Source organism: Columba livia, chromosome 1 (assembly GCF_036013475.1).
Source record: "Columba livia isolate bColLiv1 breed racing homer chromosome 1, bColLiv1.pat.W.v2, whole genome shotgun sequence".
Taxonomy (NCBI): Eukaryota; Metazoa; Chordata; class Aves; order Columbiformes; family Columbidae; genus Columba; species Columba livia.
In genome coordinates, this window is record NC_088602.1 from 98,018,102 (window position 1) to 98,037,270 (window position 19,169).

Here is a 19,169-nt window from a genome sequence, read left to right on the forward strand (position 1 = left end):
GACAAGCTCTCATTACCCAAAACCTCTAACACACGTACTGTAGCAAGTCTAAGAACTTTTTAATTTCCTAAGTTTAAGTAAAATCTTTTCCTTCTCTCTTATTTACTTAATTATCTACTGTTGTGCATTCTATTTTGGGTTAAAATCTCTATCATACTCAGTGTTTAAGACTCACTTTGGGAATGGAGCCTTAAAAAACACTGCTGGAGGAAAATATGGGGAAAAGAAACACACAGAAAAATGTAAGTTAATTTTACATACCTAACTGCTGTAAGACAGTTGCTTTTACTTGTGCAGGAAGGTTTTCGATCTGCAAAAGTTGTTCATAAGCTTCCTTTGCAGAGTGATACTTTCTCTGCAAAAGGAAAACAGTAAATGGATTAATCATAAAGCCTACAACAGACCACCAATAGCAACGATTTCACAGCACTGACAGCACACGAACACATTGACAAAAAATTCTGGAACTTTTTTTTTTGGCATACAGTGCATATGAAAGCTTTAATGAGTGACATATATATACCGTAAGGGAATAACTTTCATAAATGTAGTATTGAACATAAATTAACTACCTAAAATAACTGAGGGACATCTGCAAATTATTAAATTGGGTCAACTCCTCATATATGCATTATGCTTCTTCTTATACTAAAATGAATTTACTGTTTTTAAGGGGAATCCTTGAATGTGTGTATACGTCTGAAAAAACCCTACACAAATTCCTCCCAAGAAACTTGTAACATTGAAATAAAGATCATCTGTAATTGGCAGCTGGTAAAATTTTGCCTCTTTCATTCCTTCCTTAGGTATATTAGAACTGCCTTTTCAACATATTTATTGTTGTGATAAGAGTCCCACCACATGTAGAATTAAAACATATCCATGGATTATGCCTAGAGAATGAAGGCATGACATCTTATTATTTGCTATATAGATCATGCTTAAAGCATGGAAACACTCAATTCTTAACTCCCTAGATCAAAAGGTCTTAATATAGAAAACACAATCCCAGGTTAGGATTGCGGTCTTTATTGACTAATGGAACAGTATGAGCTCTTTTGTGTATGTAAAAGGTTAAGACATGATAGTTTGGGTTTTTTTTTTGCTTTGTTTTGTTTTTTTAATAATGTCAGCATTTATCTTTGTGTTACTCTAACAATAATTGTTTACAATGAACATATTTTAATTCTTCTGTTCCTTCTCTCCCACAGAAGTCTAGAAGACATAAATGCTGAGGTCTGTTAGTAAGAGTACTTTTTTTTCTACTTTCTAAAAATTCTAGACAACTTTTTAATAAAAAATATACTTTCAAATAATTCAACAGTAGACTTCATTCTGTCAAACAGATGAAGAAAGTAAAAAAAAACCAGGGCCACCTAATTGTAGATAATTATCATGTACATTTGTTTTACACAAAGAGCACATAGTACTGACTACTGGTGTTTTAAAAGAGACAACTGGGAAGAAGACTCTAAACAACATAAATACCTACTAGACGTTAAAAATGTTATGAGGTTCTTAAGACCTCACAATCAAAAAAGACAACCCTGTTGGTTTTAGAACCTTATTCTATTCAGGAAAAAACAAATTCAAGCAGCAATTACATACTTTCAAATGGGACAAAGGGAAGTTGGTAGAAAAGATTTTTAATTGGTGTTCATGAAATGCAGACAACTGGTAAGAAAACAAATAATATAAATAAATAAAATATCCATGGCCAGCAAAATAAGAAAAAATTAGGAAAAAATTTAAAATTTTGCATTGGGAACAAAATTTGTAGTTTATGACTATGAAGGATAAGCAAATGAACAGAAGACCAGTGTATAACATGACAGCAGAGGCAGCCATCAGGATGTCAAATAGGTAAATATTAGTGCCTAATATTCCCACTTTGAAAGAGATGTTTACATGCTTGGGAGGATTCAGAAAGTCCTATTAAAATAAGGCATGTTTTCCAGATCTAGAGTGTTTTTTACTTTTCTTATTTGTTGTCTTATTTACGCTTGAGAAATCTCTCTACATATATGCCTTAAAATATTACAAAAAATTATCATAATATTTACATTTGTTTTTATTTAGAAGGTTAACTCCAAAGATCCAATGCCCTTGATATTGGCTGCATCATAAAGAGTCTTAGAAATGGGAATGGGGAGAGGAACCCTATCTGACGTCTTTCTTTAGACACTGTATAAGCTGCCACCCTAAATAGCTAGAGGGACTCACACAGCCACAGATGAGATACCAGAAAGTAACATTAAACACCATGAAAAACCACTGCTAACTGTTATCAGCACTGGGCTGCTCTTGTTCAGAGGCTGGCAACCCATCATTTAAACTCCATTACTGTGAAGGTACATAATTAAGGAGTGAATTAACTTTTTCATTAAATATTAGAGAGTAGATAATTTTCAAATATATGGAATGGTTCAGAAAACTGTTGCGCCATGTCCTTTAAAACAAAGCAAGCAACCAGCCTGCCTCCAAAACATCCCCTCATTGTGTCAGAGGTAAGATCCAGAACACCGTCAAGACTCTTTGTGGTTCCAAGTTTCTCAAATTCCAGAAATGAAGATACTCCTCCCAATCAGAACTGTGAGACAAACCAAATCTAACAGCAGAATGCACCGAAACATTTTTGCTCTGACTCCAGTTAAAATACAATTCCTGCTGCCTATGACTGTCAGTCAGAAAGCACAGCTTAAGCATTTGCAACATCGGTCACACAATTACATAAGGCACATGGCCCGGTGACCTGAGATGTTCAACATTTACTTCGCTCTGACAGACCAGAAGAACTAATGTGTTGAGGGTGGTTTGTTATCTAAACTTGTCAGAGTTGCTCCGGTGCTCAGAATGAAATCTGGATGGTGTCCAGGTAAGAAACAACAGTCCATGAAGTTTCTTAATGGTTTTGCAGGCTGAGGATTTCTGTCCCGTCATGTAGCTTTGCACCAAAAGCAGTCAAAAGAAAAACATCTTATCAAATGTGTATCTTTTATTTATATATAAATACCTAAATCCATTATTCACTGTGCCATCAAAAGACAGCACTTACTTTATCAAGCTCCTTTTCAACTGATTGAAAATGTAGTTTAGTTATGCCTGTCATCCATTTTAATTAAAACAGTTTTTGTTTTCATGTCGCATCCCTTCCTCTGTCATATAATACCTATAAACATGATAAAGGGGCATATAATCTGCATGACATGACCAGTCAGTGAAATTGCAAATCCATAATAGCTATTTCAGCAGCTGCTTGGTTTTAATGTACTCAGTAAGTGTTCTGTAATTTCCCAAAAGATTCACCTAAAAAAAATTGTGTTTGGACTTGACAGAGAATTAACAATGCAGCTTTATGTCATGTTGACTTCAGATCTCAAGTGTTCCTGCCACATATGTTCCGTTAAATTTGAAAATTTCATATCAAACATACTTAAAAGGCACCTGGCTAGACTCGACTCTGTGTGTGTATGACAAACAATACAAATATACACGAACAAAGAAACCACTTATTTTTGATATCTCTATATAACTTTTAAAATAAAGATATAATCTCACACAAGAATTCTACTAAAAATGTTTAGGTTTGTTTGGGGGCTTTTTTTGCACTTGGGAGTATAGTATGTATGTACACAATAAGTTTGTTAAAATGGCTACTCCATTTTATAGCATGACAGTCGACATAGAAAGTATTTTTAATTTAGTCAAAGCAAACAAAGTTTCTTTAGCAATTCAAGACTAAAGCCTAACTTTACAAAGCATCTATAACCTGAATTCCACATATTGATGATGCCATATAGTTAAAAACTCAACCACACTTTATAAAAAGGAGCTTAAAGTTTACCTGGATTTCATATAAGTGGGCGATGTGAAACTGAACTAGAAGAGTGGGAAAATCAATGTTATTAGCTTCAATGAACAACAACAACAATTACAATGTTTTTTTCAAGTTAGGTATCAACAATGTTTCAAATTTATCAAAGCAAAACCAAGACAAATTACATTTTGAAAATACAAAAAAGGTATTTGTTTAAATTGGTATTTTCTACTTATTATAACAGAACTGACAGAGAATTAATATTTATCCTAACAAAGCATTAAGACTGTAAATAGATATTGCAGAAAGGCAGTGTATGGATTTTCTCTGCATTCCAAAATACAGAGTCCATTAACCTTTCAGTAAACTTAACAATAAAATCTCTTTAAGCAGAGATGCACAAGAGAATGAAGGTAATATTTTCTGTACGTAACTGAGTTAGAAATTAAATGTATTTTTTATTCTCATTCAACTGCCAAGGGACGGGGTAGCTGGGTTATGGAACAGAAAACTACATTATACGCTGCCAGCTTTATACAGGACCTTAAATTTAGGTGGGTTTTTTTATTTTCCTTTTTAGGATTTGTCTTTGTCCTGTTGAAATTAACTAAAAGCGTTAATGACACACAGTATTCTGATCCTTACTGTAAAGCATCTTAAATTCCTCATATGAATTGTAGAGAATGCCGTAATACTACTAGCAACTCTTGGAGGCAAGGAAATTGCTGGCTGGAGACAGAAAATGAAAGTTGTTCAGGAGTAAAAACAGAGGGAAAATTATCCTCATGCTGCTCAGATCATTAAAGGAAAGGCTGAGTGCCTGATCTCTTCGGCCTGAGAACTGCTAACCTAGACTAGCCAGGTAGATAACTAAAGCTAGCTGAGATGAATGTAATTCTTATTCTGATTTGAGGAGGAAAGAAGAATTCCTTTCAGACAGACTTTTGCCTCATGTTCTTGAAAATACTTGTTTGAGCCAAGCTCAAGTTATTTCAGTCACACAGATTTCTTTCTCTTGAAGCTACACAGTAGTGTGACACAGAGCTTTATGCCAGTAATTTGGAGTTCTAGGTTTTCTCTTTGGGTCATAATGGAGGGGAATAGCTCCCTTTGTGCACTGCTTTGTCCTTTACTGTAAAGAAGGCAGCCTGGTGCACTTCAGAAACCAGGTCATAATGAAATGCATCATCTAAAATTTTAATAAACTTTTTGTGTTCCTTGCTAAAGGGCACATAACACACCCGTTATGTTCACCACATCGTCAAACTTCACTCTGCACTCATGAAAGAAAAACCTCTGCTTTTGTTCCAGGAGTTCATTACCTAAAAAAAAATAAATCTCAATTTTCCCCTTGTAGCAAAACCTCTTCAGAGTGAAGCTACAAAAGGAAGCCATGCTATGCAGGGAAAAGAAACTGAAGGTGTCATATTAGAGCCTGCCTCAACAGAAAGATGTGCTTAGTACTCAAACATCTCTACTAGGAAGACAGTTGCTGTAATGCAGTTACTCACCCAGCCGTCAGACATGCAAGGGGGAGCAATTAAGGCCATCTCAAGCATTTACGTGACAGTACCTGACACCCTGGCTCAGGGTGTACGGTTCTCCTTCCGTCAAGCGGTACAGGAGAACCTGACAAAGAATCTCTCATGCCTCTTCGCTGTCTTCCTTTGGGTTTGTCAGGCTTGGCACCCAAGACCAGGGGGCAATGGACCCCTTATATGGGGCCAAAGCTCTACATAAATCTGGGGGCAGAGGGGACTGGGGGGCAATGGTTAGGAAAACCTTGCAAAAATTCAGAGATACTGCGAAAACTGATAAAGTTAGTGAGAAGTGATATGAACTAACATGAAATATAACAGAGAATCACATGTCTGGTAGAAAACAATAAAAGCCTGTTGACTCAGGAAGAATTCTGCAAATAATTTTACAAAATTATAAGTGCCTGCTCCTGATAAGTAACAAAGCTTTGGAGAAGACCTTGTACCACATATGGCTCCTCGATACTGAAAGAGCCAGCAGTTTCACCCATGTAAACAGACCCCCTTTCATTACCCTTGCAGACAGAATATTCACAACTCCATCCAGTTCTGAATTCAATAAATAAAAATATGCTTTAAAATACTTTATCAAATGCTTCTGAAGTTAAGAAGTAAATTAAGCTCAATACCAAGAAGAGCATGAAGGTACCTTAAAAACTGAGGGAGTAATTTCCTCCACAACTGTCTGCCTTTTAATTCTTACAGACACCAACACATGCAGGAACATACACATATTCTTGCATACAATTCTACTAACTAGGTACGGATAAACACCTGCAGGATGCTCTACAGGCATATGTTAGATCATAGTTCATTAAAAGATCAACATGTTCAAGTACAGACTAATATGTAGTTGGCACCTAACAAAACAATAAAATTACGTTTTTTACTTTCTCTTACTTCAACAGCATAGGATTGATGCTGAATTTTAGACACATAAATTACATTGGAATTAAAATGATCACTGAAAAATGAGAGATTATCAAGATACCCCAAAGTTTTAAACAATTACTATTAAATGTGTGCAATGGCACAAGCACTACATTTACAAATAAATAGTCAAATACTACATTTCCTCCAGAACTCAAGTCTTAAGAGCAATTAATAAGCAAAGTCTCAGTTTTTACTTATTGCATTTACTAAAATAATCCACTATTCCACTGGAATATGTGTCTCCATTGACAGATGAAACAGGCTTTGTAGTCTCCCTCTCTCAGTACTGATACTTTTGATTTTAGAGGACTGGTTCATAAAAAAATTACTACAGTCATCAAAACAAGACTTTTAAAAAATCTACAACAAAATAAATGAAAATACTTAAAGGTTACTTACTTTCAGCATTAGACAAAGTGCAGGGATTGCAGTCAATCAAAGCTAACTGAAAATGCTGAAAAAAAAAGAATTATTTGTTTTTCAAACAAAGTAGTACTAGCACATTGGCAAATTACTAAGAATAAATCAATTTAGTACTTTAAAATTAATACTATATTTTACCACGTGTCTTAAAGAAAACAATTTTCAATTTCTGTTCAACTGTTTACTAGAGGGAAGTAATTTTTTTTATTGCAAACACGTAGCAATGCTGCTAGGAATGTAAGATGGCAACAGACATCTTCATAAAACAACTGGGATAGCATCGGGAAGAATGACTGTATCAAATGAATGGTCACAACTGGAAGATCCATTTTTCCTCAGAATGCACAACTGGGAATGTAGTCATACTAGCTCAGAGCCTCACAGAGATCAACACCGAAACTCTCAATTTGTCTAGAAAAATATAATATTCTTCTTTCAAACTGAGGGATTTGAAGTCTTTTTGAAAAGCTGATCACTTGTCAAAAGCATTTAAAAATGAGTAACTTTACATTAAAACACAAGTTCATAAGGAGTTTATAAGTTCTTACATCGTCTCCTCCAGGTTTTAAGATAACTTCAGTTAATCATTAAAGCTCGTTTATTTTTAATGGCTTGTCCTCAAGGGATCCAAAGAATATCTTTTAAAACATCTTTGTATTGTGACGTTCAGAGCCAAGCATTTCAGTCTTCTAGAAAGAGGGTCACACAAGCAGAGCAATGAAGTCTGTCTGCCAGAAAGTCTGGATGTGAGCAACCAATTCAATGACTCTCATGCTAATTCAGTGATCACTATTTACGGTTTGAAAGGCAACCAAGTATGTTAAAATTAATGTAACGGGCATATAAACTCAAGTGCCTCTGAATTTTTCCATAAGCTTCATTAAAAAATCCTGCACATAGTGTAAAATTAGATAAACATATTAATTCAACAGAGAATAAGGCCTAGGAATAGAAGAACCTAAGAGACAGCATGTGAAATACTAGTTATCGTTATCTACAAAATGCAGTTTTAGATGGCTTCCAACAAACAAAACATTACTGATGCTTTCATATATCTTGTTTTGTTAGCACAAAAATGACAATGTAGCTCCTGCTGTTTAGGATGCCAAACCAGGTGGCATTCAGGAGCTTATTAGTGTAGCTGGGAAGAAAAAATCCTTATTAATGGATGTACATGCAACTCGCTTTCAATATTGTCAGAGCTACTAGATATGACATAACTTTTTTTTTCATGGTCCTAATAATACCTCATGTATAGCATGCCTGTATAACACACATGTCAAAGATTTATAAGAAGAGTTTAACAGACCATCAAATTTCTAGATAAAGATTTTAACAGAAAAATTATTAGAAAATTAATTTATTATCCGTAGTAAAGCATAAAAAGAGAATGCTGATGCTCTCATGAGCTCTGTGAGGCACACAGTGACACAGCTTATTCTCCTAACTTCTGCCAATGTAATTTGCAATACATAACAGCTTTTAAAAGATGAAATAAACTCAAGTTGAATGATAACCCAAATTTTGTATTTTTAATGAACATTTTAGCAATATCATTCCCAGAAGAGAAACAAACTCACTGTATCATTCCCAGAAAAAATGAACTCACATATACATTGCTTGTAAAATAACTTTTTAACCTTAGAGCAAGCAGTAAATAATAGCTTGTAAATATTAAATATTAACTCATTTCTCTCCTTTGCCTGTTCCTTTTTATATTGTTCAATAGTAATATAGAACTTAACATCCCCCCTCACTTACATTGCAATGCAGGTTGTGTGCCTCAGAGACATCTTTAGTCGGTTACCATAGTGATTCTACTAAGCAAGCAACTTAAAAAAGATTAAATAAAAATAAAATGCTCTATTTTATATTGAATTTCGCCTGAGAAAAGAAAAAATGGAGCAGACCTATATATTTTGGCCTGTACATGTAGTATACCAATCTAAACAGTACAAAATCCATTTTGCACAGATGTGTCGTCTTGCACTGTCACTAACAATTAATACGAAAAGATAAAGCAGAAAGGAACAGATCTGCTCTCACCTAGAAATGCTATTATAAAAAATAAGCAGATCTAAAGAGAAACAACTGACAACTGTTCTGCAGTAGCTTTTCAGAAGTGTTACTGCAGTGAGATTCACTGAGAGAAAGCAGGCAACCATATAAGAAAAGCTAACCATTTTAATATTTAAATGTGTCAGTAGTATCAGTGCTGTACAGCTAAAAAAAAAAAAAAAAAAAGCAGGAATATTCTCACCAATACCTCCTAAAAATTTAAATTCTTACTGCTACATTAGCTGACCTTTAGATTTCAAAATCCACATTATGAAAATTTTCTAAGTCTAGCAAATTTCTGCTTGCACTGTTAACTAGGCTATGAACAGTAAAGAAATGGATAAACCGAAACCCACAGCAACAACAAAATAAACCATCTGCACTAAACACTTATCGCAAAGCAATGCACAGAAAACCCAGAGCCTTTCACACCAAGAACCTTTGAAATGCACAAACACGAGCAAACCTACACCTCTTGCCAGATAAATAATACATAGCTCTCCGTTAAGTATTCGAAATCAGACAAAAAAAGCATGCATGCAATCTAACGCATAAAACGCATCAGCCAAAAGCAGACCCGCTAATCACAATTACCAGCACCAAAAAATTAAAAAAAATAGTAATCATTTCCAACTTCCATTTCTGCAACAAACAGAAGCGGCCAGCAAACATCTGCACCTCTCTCAAATATTGCAGTACTGAGGCTGGCTACTGCTGTGTGAAATAGTTATTATGCAGGAGAGGCCGCTGCAGTTCAGAGAAGACATACAATACCTCAAGGCAGACAGCAGTCTATAGAAATTCAAATCCCGAGTAAGAGGATTTACCTAGAAGGCAGTGTTCTGAATGTTAAAAAGTAACCACCTCTCTTCAAGAGCTGCAGCTCAAGTCATAGTATACCTTGATTTCTAGCCATCTGTAATTGCACAATTATCTACAGCCTATTTTGTCTCCTCTGGAGTCCTTGACTTGCCTCTGACTGTGGAAACAATTTCAAAGGTAACCTTTCCAAGGATCAGAAGTACAGCAGATTGCACATAAACAAAATTGATGAGAGGATCAGGTCTGGTAGTAAAATAATAGTAATCTGACACCGACTTAGGTAACTTAATATGTTTTCAGTACTAGAATGAAACACCAGTTCTCCTAATGAATTAGCCCTTTGCAATTTAAGGGGCAAGTACCCAGGTTTTTGTTGTTTCTTTAATCAATAAATGGCCAACACAAAAAGAACTGTTTTTTCCTTAGTGCAAGATTTTCAGTTCTGCCTCTGTTTACATTCAAGCCCGAGACCTCAAAATAGTGATTCTACTCTCACCTCCTCTGGAGGATGACATTAGCACATTTAACAGCTCTCGGTTCTGCATTTCCTCAGTAAGCAAGGCAAGCCATCACTTGAAACCTGACAATCCTCACAGACTTACCATGAAAGAGAGCTCCATCATGACTCAGTAAAATTGTGTCAGGAGATGGCTTTTTCTGCCTATGTGCCCTAGGTGTGATGCCTACGTTCCTGAGAGCGGGCTTTGTTCAGAGAAGTAGGACACGGGCAGCCTTGCGTAAGCAGCCGTGGCAGAGCGCCAGGCCTCCATTTGCTAGGCACGCGGGGGCCAGGGGCCAGGGTCAGGAGAGGACACGGGCGACATGTGCTGCTGCATCAGCTCATCACTCTCCAGTGTCTTATGAATTCAGAACTAATTCATCTTGTAAGATGAAGGTTTGTGTAGTGTAAACACTCAGTTACTTTTGCCCAACATTAAAAAACCTACAACACCTCCAAGACTGAGGAAAACTGTTACATGGACAGGGTAAAAGAAACAAAGGTCACATACAGACATACACTGAAAAACAGCAGTAGTATACTCAGAGGAATCTCTTGCTTTGATGAATTGTACCTGAAAAATTGTTTTTGAACAGAAAGACCAGCCTCTTACACAGTATACCAGAGGGCTTTTCACAAAGCAACATTAATACTCACATTGTCTGCATGTTTTACCATTACTTGTGCAGCATCAAAATTTAACTATCCCTGTGTTCCAGCCTGATGGACAGACAGAAGCAACAAAATGCTGTTGGGAGATGGGATGCCTGGAAGCTCGCCCCCACTGCTGCATCACCAGGCACCACAGTGCCGCAGTCGTTTCAGGACCCGCAGCTCTGTCTCCAGCCCAGGCAGCCACCTGGGCCAAACCACAAGCACAGTGCGATCCTTGCTGGGTACCTGTAGCTACCTGACCAGTAGCCTGCATGCCACTGAACGGCAGCCTGTCAGTCACAGGTGATACACCTGGACCAAGATCCACATTCACAAGAAGGTCCACAAATGAAGTGAGTGTATCAGCACCAACACTCAGGAGCTTCAATGCTCAACTTCAAATCAACTGCCTCCTCATGTTCTTCCCCCCCGCCCCCTAATGCGAGAAGACATTACACAGCATGCAAATTCCATTTTAGCATTTCCTCTTCTTTGTAATCACAACATTCCTAAATATACATACAGTTCTCTTTTATAGGAAAACTCTAAAATTACTGAAAAAATCCAAGCGAATTTAAGAAAGGGAGAACAAAACAAAACACTGTGTAGGCCAAACACTGTAATATCATGATCCACTGTCAAATCCAGTTGCACTAATAACTCTTGTGCTGTTTGACTGCAGTGCCATGCTGCACTAAAAACCTTCCAGGTTTCTATTTCTTGTATGTGCCTCTCCATCATATGCATATGCAAACTACAAAGACTTGGAGAGTAATTTAATTCCCAAATGCTGTTTTCAACCACTCCCATTTTTATGAAAATAATCTTTTGACTAATTTCATCTTGCTTTCCACAAAATGCTTTTGCTTCATGGTTTTTGTTTGGTTTTGCTTGTTTGTTTTTACCTAAAAATGCTGATTAGTTTCTGGTAGAATTATAGACATAAAAATAGACATGAGACATTAAAACTTCGCCTAATTGTATGTATTTTGACTAGTTGATTTTTCTTTAATAATAAAAAATAAAAACACAGGGTTTTGATTTAATATGTTAAGCTAAAAAAAATTACCAATCTAAGCACATATGGAAGGTAACTGTTGTGAAACAGCACTTGAAGGCTTGAAAACACAGTTTTTCACTTTCATCCATTTTTATTTATAATTAAGAAAAAGAACATTAAAAATGAACAGTATGTCTATAACAGCTACGTGTTGACACACAACAGCTGCAGTAGCTAAAAATACCTTTCATAAACATACACATAGACAGGAGAATTATCTGAATAAGTGACAGAAAAGTGTCTGGCTATAAATAAGTAGCTTGAGCTGCTTATCTGTATATCAGTATTTAATTTTTTTGTAAAATATATTTCCCAAATAAATTCTAATTCTTTTGCAGCCTTTTTCTTATCCTAATATAAGAAGTAAGTATTAGCACTGATAATAAATGAGAATCTTTAGGAAAACAATTTAAAATATGTAATTGTATTTAAATTGATGATTTACAGGCAAGATCAAAGCATGGGCCTGAAGCTACCTACTAGGACAGCTGTTTTGTGTATACCTAACGAGGAAAAAAGTCTAAAAGTAAAAGGCAGAATCAGTGTTTTTACAAAAAGGCAAATGATTGAAAACATGAGAAATTTAGATTTCATCCTCCTAAGAGTTTTGTTGCTGGGTACAGGATGAATCTGCAATACTTAAAAACCAAACAAAATTCCTGAAGCACAACATAACTTGGTTTTCCATAAAATAACCTGCTCGAGTCCAGAGGCCCTACTGAACACTCACTACAAAACAAAACAAAAACGAACAAACAAAAAAAATCACAAAACCAACAAAACAGTCCACCAGCAAAAAAGCCCAAACGAAAGCAAAGAAAACTAAACCCACATAAAACACCCCACCTAACCACCATTCTAATAAATATGAAAAACTAAGATTTCTTTTTTTCCCCTTAAGTAGTCTGTCAGGAAACAAGGTAAGTGAACTGAATTTTACATTCAAATGGCTTTCAGGATGGTAGCCCTAACTCCCCACCGAAAGTACATGATGACACTTCAGTGCCAGCAAGCAAAATGAACATTGGATGGAAGACCTGTTTCTCATAGCTTCCCTTTCCAATGTCACTCAGCACTTAAACTAATAATATTAAAGCTGTATGTTTTCTTTTTTTCCTCAGCTTCTCTTTTATGTGTGTCAGTGGTTGCACACAACACACCCAGCTCCTCCTTCGTGCTGTACCTAGCTCTGTGCTCAGCTTCCAGCTGGACAGGAGGCACGGGGGATGCCCGATGTGCAGCAGCTCCTGTGCAGAGGGGACAGTTCCCTTCACAGAATTTTTCAGGTCCCAACAGACCAGACCCGTAAACAGTCATTTGGTGCCTCTGTTGCAGATCAAGCCAACCAGATCACCTGGCTGTCGGCCTGCAGAGCTCAAATGAATCCGGGGCAACATGTCATGCAAGAATGTTCTAGGAACTTCTCTTTGAAATATCTTTAATTCTGATGTATTTGCTAGAAATTGGTCAAGAATCAAAAGTACTTAGGAGAAACATCCACAAGAAAGGATGATTACATATGAAAAAAAAAAAAAGAAGCTAAAACTGAAAAAATACATTAAATATATTGAAAAATTACTAGGCGTAACACGTACACGTACTCAGAAGCTTCAACGTTTTTGACAATTACATTTACCAAACCAATAAAACAATATATTATACTCTTAGAGTATAAGCTCATCAGTGTTACTATAGCTAGCACCACTGAACACAGTATTCCCAGCATCATTTGTAGAAAATGGCAAATAGGAAGGTGGCAGGAGGACACATAGTAAAGTGTGAAAAAATTACAACTGTGAGGTAAACCGTAATAGCAGGTTGCTACTACAGTAATCAACAAAAAAATCTTCCCCACCCCCAGCTTATTGCCACTTGATTTTGGAATTAATTGTACTGTTCTAATGAAGGGGGCAAATTCAGCTTTCATTTATCACCTCTGAAGGTAAAACTGCCATAACTGTCAAGTTACACAAGGACTGTTCTCTTTTCAACCAGAAAGGCCACTTATCTCCTGCCCCACCCTACTGAGCTTGAAGGCCAAGTCATTTTCAACAGCACTGGTGTTTTTGCCAGAGTTTATGGCAATGGTATAAGAGAGCAGTCAAGGATTCTCACAGTAATTTGCAAGTCTTAACTGCAGCAATGTTAGAAACATGCAAAAGCAGTAACTGATTTCGAAATAACACTGAAAGTTGATTTTGTGATTGTTAAACAGCACTCTAGTAATTATCTTGATCATCAACAACTTAAAATAGTAACAATTAATTTTGTCCTTAAATTGCTTACATAAAATATAGATGATTTATGTTAATGGTTAAAATTGTGAAAAACATGGAATATATGACCTTCAGATTCCCATCTTCCCCCTTTGCCTGTAGACTCTGACTGACAATGACTCATCTGTTGGCAATGGTTTATTCTTAGCTATTACAGACTTAACGTGAATGTCTGAATAGCATCAAAAATATTATGATATTTCAAAGTGCATTAATGCAATGCTGGTACAATCTGTGAAATCCAGAACAGTCACAACTGAACAGCAGATTACAAATTACTTCCACTTTTTGCCTCAGTGTCAAATAGGAAGCTCAAACTGGGCTACAAATTACTTTATACAGCTCCCCAGGGAAAGGGTCTTTGCTCAAGGCCAGTCACTAGCAGGCTGGATCCTGAACTCCATAACCATCCTCCAAAATACCAGATACTTCTGAAAAGGTCTACAAAAAGAAAATTAAAAAAAAAAAAAAAAAGAAAAAGAAAAAAAGCCACAACAAGACAACAGCGTCTTTTCATTTATGTCAGGTTACTTATCTTTCTTTTGGGAACAAACGAAACATTCAGTTGCAGAGAATGAGACACACATTCTGTGAAAACATCCTTTCGCACTCTATCATCGTATCTCTTTCTCATTTTATTCTCCCCATGCTTGTGCATAACCACAGCAGCGGCACTTCGTTTTGTTCTCTTCACTAAGGAACTATTCTCTGACTTGCCTCTCATACCCTTGTCACTCACAGGGTTCTGTTTTTTTAAACCTCAACTCAGCGATCACTCAGATTAGCTTCCAAAGAAGCTACTGCCCTGCTTGTTCCTCTTAGTCTACTCCTCAATCGATATATGCCAATGTATAAGCAGTTATGTTTTAATCAGTAATACTTTGTTTTCAAACAAAGTAGATTGGTTTCAGGACTCTACTTTAAATCCACAGCTGAGCTGAAAACAGTAGAAATTGTTTGAGCCTGAGTGGTTTGCCCCAACAGCTCTTTTCTTTCTTGCTCCTCACTGTTATTCTCTCTGCAAAGGATTTCAACCTCTGTAGCAAAGGAAACACCTTAGGTGTTTCAGCTGGTAATTGCAGAGTAGAGTTTCATGTTATTTTGCACCAGGAGAGGATAAAACAGCTGTACCCCCTTCTTCCCATTCACACATTGCTGCCATCTGCCTTGCACTGGATCTAGCAACTGGCAAGCTCAAGTTGAGCTGCTTCACGCTTCTGATCCACCTCAGCCTGCAAACTGAATAAAAATCACTTGATTCAACACAGCAGAGAGTGCCAGAAATGCAATCGGGATTGTAAGGTGGCAAACATGACAAAAACCTGCAGTTATATTGATTTAAGGACAAGGTAAACTATCCTTAATGCAACCCACCCCAATCATGTTTATTTCATCATCCTTTTGAAAAATCTTTACTCTGCTCCAAGGTACGCTGCTTTTGTTGCTGCCACTTGTTTACTTCAGTAACTTAATCATGTTGCATGTAAGAGCAATGGAATAATGATAATTGTGCATTACAAATGTTAATTTCTTTCTGTTTTTAAAATACTTCTTTGGTGTTTTCCCCATTCATAGTTGCTGTATTGAAAATTAAAAGTTTGGTATACTCAAAATCCTTGTATTAAGTAACCTTCTTATTTTGCAAAGCTGTGAAGATCAAACGCAGTATATTATTTAGATTGAATTTTCATAATACCTATTTAAGTACTTGATTCAGTGACAGAATTACATATTTCATGGCACAGCAAGAAAACGTTATTTGTTCCTTGATCAATTTCTTCTACTAAAAATTAAAATGCAGACTTTCCTTCCACTACTTGATTGCAAGTTTACTACCCCCCTTGTAAATTTAGTCTTCTGTTTTGCCACTGACTTCTTTAAAAATAAAACAAAAATGTACTTCTTCAGCACTTCTTTTGTTCATTATGTATCACAACAGCAAATACAATATCCATGCCAAAGAACAAGGAAACAGGACCACCCAAACTCACATCTCTTTCCTAACACAGTGATCTACCCCTCTACCTCCCCTTCCTCTCTTTTGCCATCCACTGCAGTGAATCTTTCCTGTTTCACCATTTCCAAATCCACCTCTCTCTGTAGGTGAAAATTTGCAAGCCTGATGAGAGGAGTGTTTCCTATCACTACAAATACAGAAAGAAAAATTGAGAGTAACACTCTTTTGAAATCTTGGACAATGTGATTCTCATAGGCTCAAAAACACAACTTCCAGCAAAACAATCTGCCAGGAAAAGGAAACTACAAGGTACTTGGAAATTAAACATTTAATGTTTTAAGTAGTTTTAAAAGCTATTAATATACAGAAATATGTTTATAAATTAGAGTTAATTACAGATTACAAAACTCTCAACCCTGAAGGTGTATTTCCTAGCACATGAAACTCTTTTAAAGAATACTTTTTTTCCAAGACACACATACCTAAATCTACGTGTCAGGAAGGAAAGATGATGGGGATAGAGCAGGAAATGGAAGGAGGAAAAAATGGTCAAATGTGTTGAATGTAGGGAGATAAAGTGGCAGATTACAATCGGAGAATGAAAACAAATGCAAGCAGTGAAAAAAATTCAAGGAGTACAAAAGAAAGTACTGTATTAACATAGACCATTTCTAACTGATTAGCCAGAAATTGTTGCCTTAGAAGCTGACTCTCAAACCAGGAAATGAGGGAATTATTAACTGCTAGAAAAGTAGAAATTATATGAAAAATTGATAGGACAACATTGTTTTGCATCAAAGCTTTCTATTTTAAATGATTTTTAAGAACATCCAGTTTACAATAGTGCAGCCAGGGGGGAGTGGTGGGGAATAACACTGAGAAATCTGAGCTGCTAATTATTCTCTTATTTTTCCTTTCACTTTCTATAAATCCTCAGCCTCCCCCCAAAATTTACTATTTTAATTAGGGCCCTACATCAAATTTTTGATCTGCTGAAATATCAGTGCTAATCTGTAGTTTTGCTGGGATTTTCTGAGAATTTCTAGCACCTAACATCTCAAATCCTACCCTTAAACTCTGTCTTCCGACTAAGACACTTCATACCAAAGCACTTGTATTTCTGAAGCAGGCAGTATTTAACTGCCACATGCTTATGTATTCTTTGCAGTTGTAAGATGCAACATGACTAACAACAAATGTTAATTCAATCTGAAAGGACTTAAACCTACCTTTAAACTAGACTCATAGTCTGTGTTCACTTTGAACATAAGCCCAAGTCGCAAATGAATTTCCTTGGCTCGACAAAAGCTGGGATCAACATAAAGCGCCTCCTGAAATGCTTTAATTGCCCTGAAAGAAAAACACACATGAAAAAATTATTTTTTACTGAAATATTACTTTATAATAAATGTTATTCACGTGACTAGTAGAAAGTAGGTCAGAAAGCACTGTTACACAGGAATATATCAAAATAATGGTTTACGTGCAAGGTTTTGGTGCATGGCTTTTGATTCTTCAAGGACTAGGTAACTTTCTACTCCAGATATCCTGGTATACTTGCACATCTAATCTCTTCTATTAATTTTGAGAAACTAATTTGCTGCATGAAATACAGTAACGGATCTGCTGTGTCAGGATGACTCAGGAATTAGTAAAAACAGTAGCGCAACTTTAGAAAAATACAGCACTCATTCATGCCACAACCAACTGCTGGGTTGCTTTTGATTCCAGGTAGTGCAGATCTCCAAGAGCAGCAGCAGAACAGAAGACCCAGAAGGAGAGATCACGCACACGTCCTCCCACTACACCAACCTGCTCTGTTTGCCACTTTGTCTTCCCATTCTTAGCACCAATGCCGCCTAGGGACTCAACTAATACCTACTGCTCTGCTACTTTCCAGTCACTAAACCAGCTCCAGGAAAGCACAGATACGAAAGCCTCCCACGTTCTCCCACTGTAACTTGCTTTCATATTCGCATTATAGGTGAAGATGGCTCTGATTCTGTTCCCTTACCTTTAAATCCTCTCTACACATGCCCCTGTTCATGAAGGCAATATACTAGATAAAACAAAAATGCTATGTAACAACTGTATCTTGGAGCAGAAAAAACATGATTCTTAACAGGACTGTTTTGCCTCTTGGGCCAACTACATAAAATTAGGACAACTGAAATGCAACTAAAAGATAATAAGATTTAAATTCACAGAGGAACTGAGAAAGAAGCTAAGATTCATTGTGTTAGCTCTCCTGAAAATGAATGACAGCCTGAAATAAAATCCCTTCACATGGATCACTGCTCGTACAATGACATAAATCAGAATCAGTCTCACTAAGGATAGATCCAAGCACCTTGGCCAGGGAGTCCCACTTGCTGTCGTAGGCAACCCCAGAGACGGATGCTGAGCAGTCAAGTAACAGGCAAAGCCTTTGGGGAGAACTGTACCCACCGTGGAGCAGCACAGGGACACTGCACAGGAATTAACACCGTGCCTAAACTGTCTGGGCAAATTTATTTCATCCTGACTCTCCAAGTGCAGTATTATTTATAAAGACAGAAGGTTAGTAGTTGCAATTGAAAAATATGCATTTAATTTCCCAAGACTTTTTTATTCACAAAACACACACATTATCACTTTTCAATCCATCAGCAAAAAATCTTCTTCTGCTCTAAAACTCTTACAGGGCTTTTCTCATTCTTGATGGCAAAGCAAACAAAAGACACAGAGCTTCCTCTAGACAATGCAACAAAACTGTTTGCATCTCAAGCATTATCTGACTTGTTTAAAATAGAACGTAAAAGTAGATAGGCTTTAAAAAAATTTGCATTTTTATTGTGGAACTGAAGCTTCCTCTATTACAATCTTTCAGAAAGGCTTTCCTTACCATATACCCTACTCCTCTACTTACAGAAGGAAAATGAGCAAATGAAGCACAAAATGGACAAACTTGCACCAGCTAAGCAGTCTCTCACATCTCATCTAAGCTTCCCTGGAATAGTATGGATGGTGACGAACCACATGCCTCAGTGTCTACACTGAAATCATAACAAACAAGGATCCATGTGTCATCACAGTATGCTCACCATCAGGTGCAAGAACACCACTCAAACTGGAAGGTCAAAGGCTGAACTT

General features: G+C 36.6%; 1 protein-coding gene across 10 annotated transcripts in view; it reads right to left on the reverse strand.

Annotated features, from left to right (window-relative positions):
* The window catches only part of KDM6A (lysine demethylase 6A), a 157,145-nt gene that overhangs the window by 53,944 nt on the left and 84,032 nt on the right, over positions 1-19,169 (reverse strand). For all 10 annotated transcript variants that reach the window (XM_065069665.1, XM_065069651.1, XM_065069644.1 and 7 more), the window contains exons 6-9: positions 17,267-17,387; positions 6,688-6,742; positions 3,845-3,879; positions 262-355 (exon numbers count right to left, since the gene is read on the reverse strand). In XM_065069665.1, coding sequence (XP_064925737.1) covers positions 262-355; positions 3,845-3,879; positions 6,688-6,742; positions 17,267-17,387 — 305 coding nt within the window. The remainder of the gene's footprint in view (positions 1-261; positions 356-3,844; positions 3,880-6,687; positions 6,743-17,266; positions 17,388-19,169) is intronic.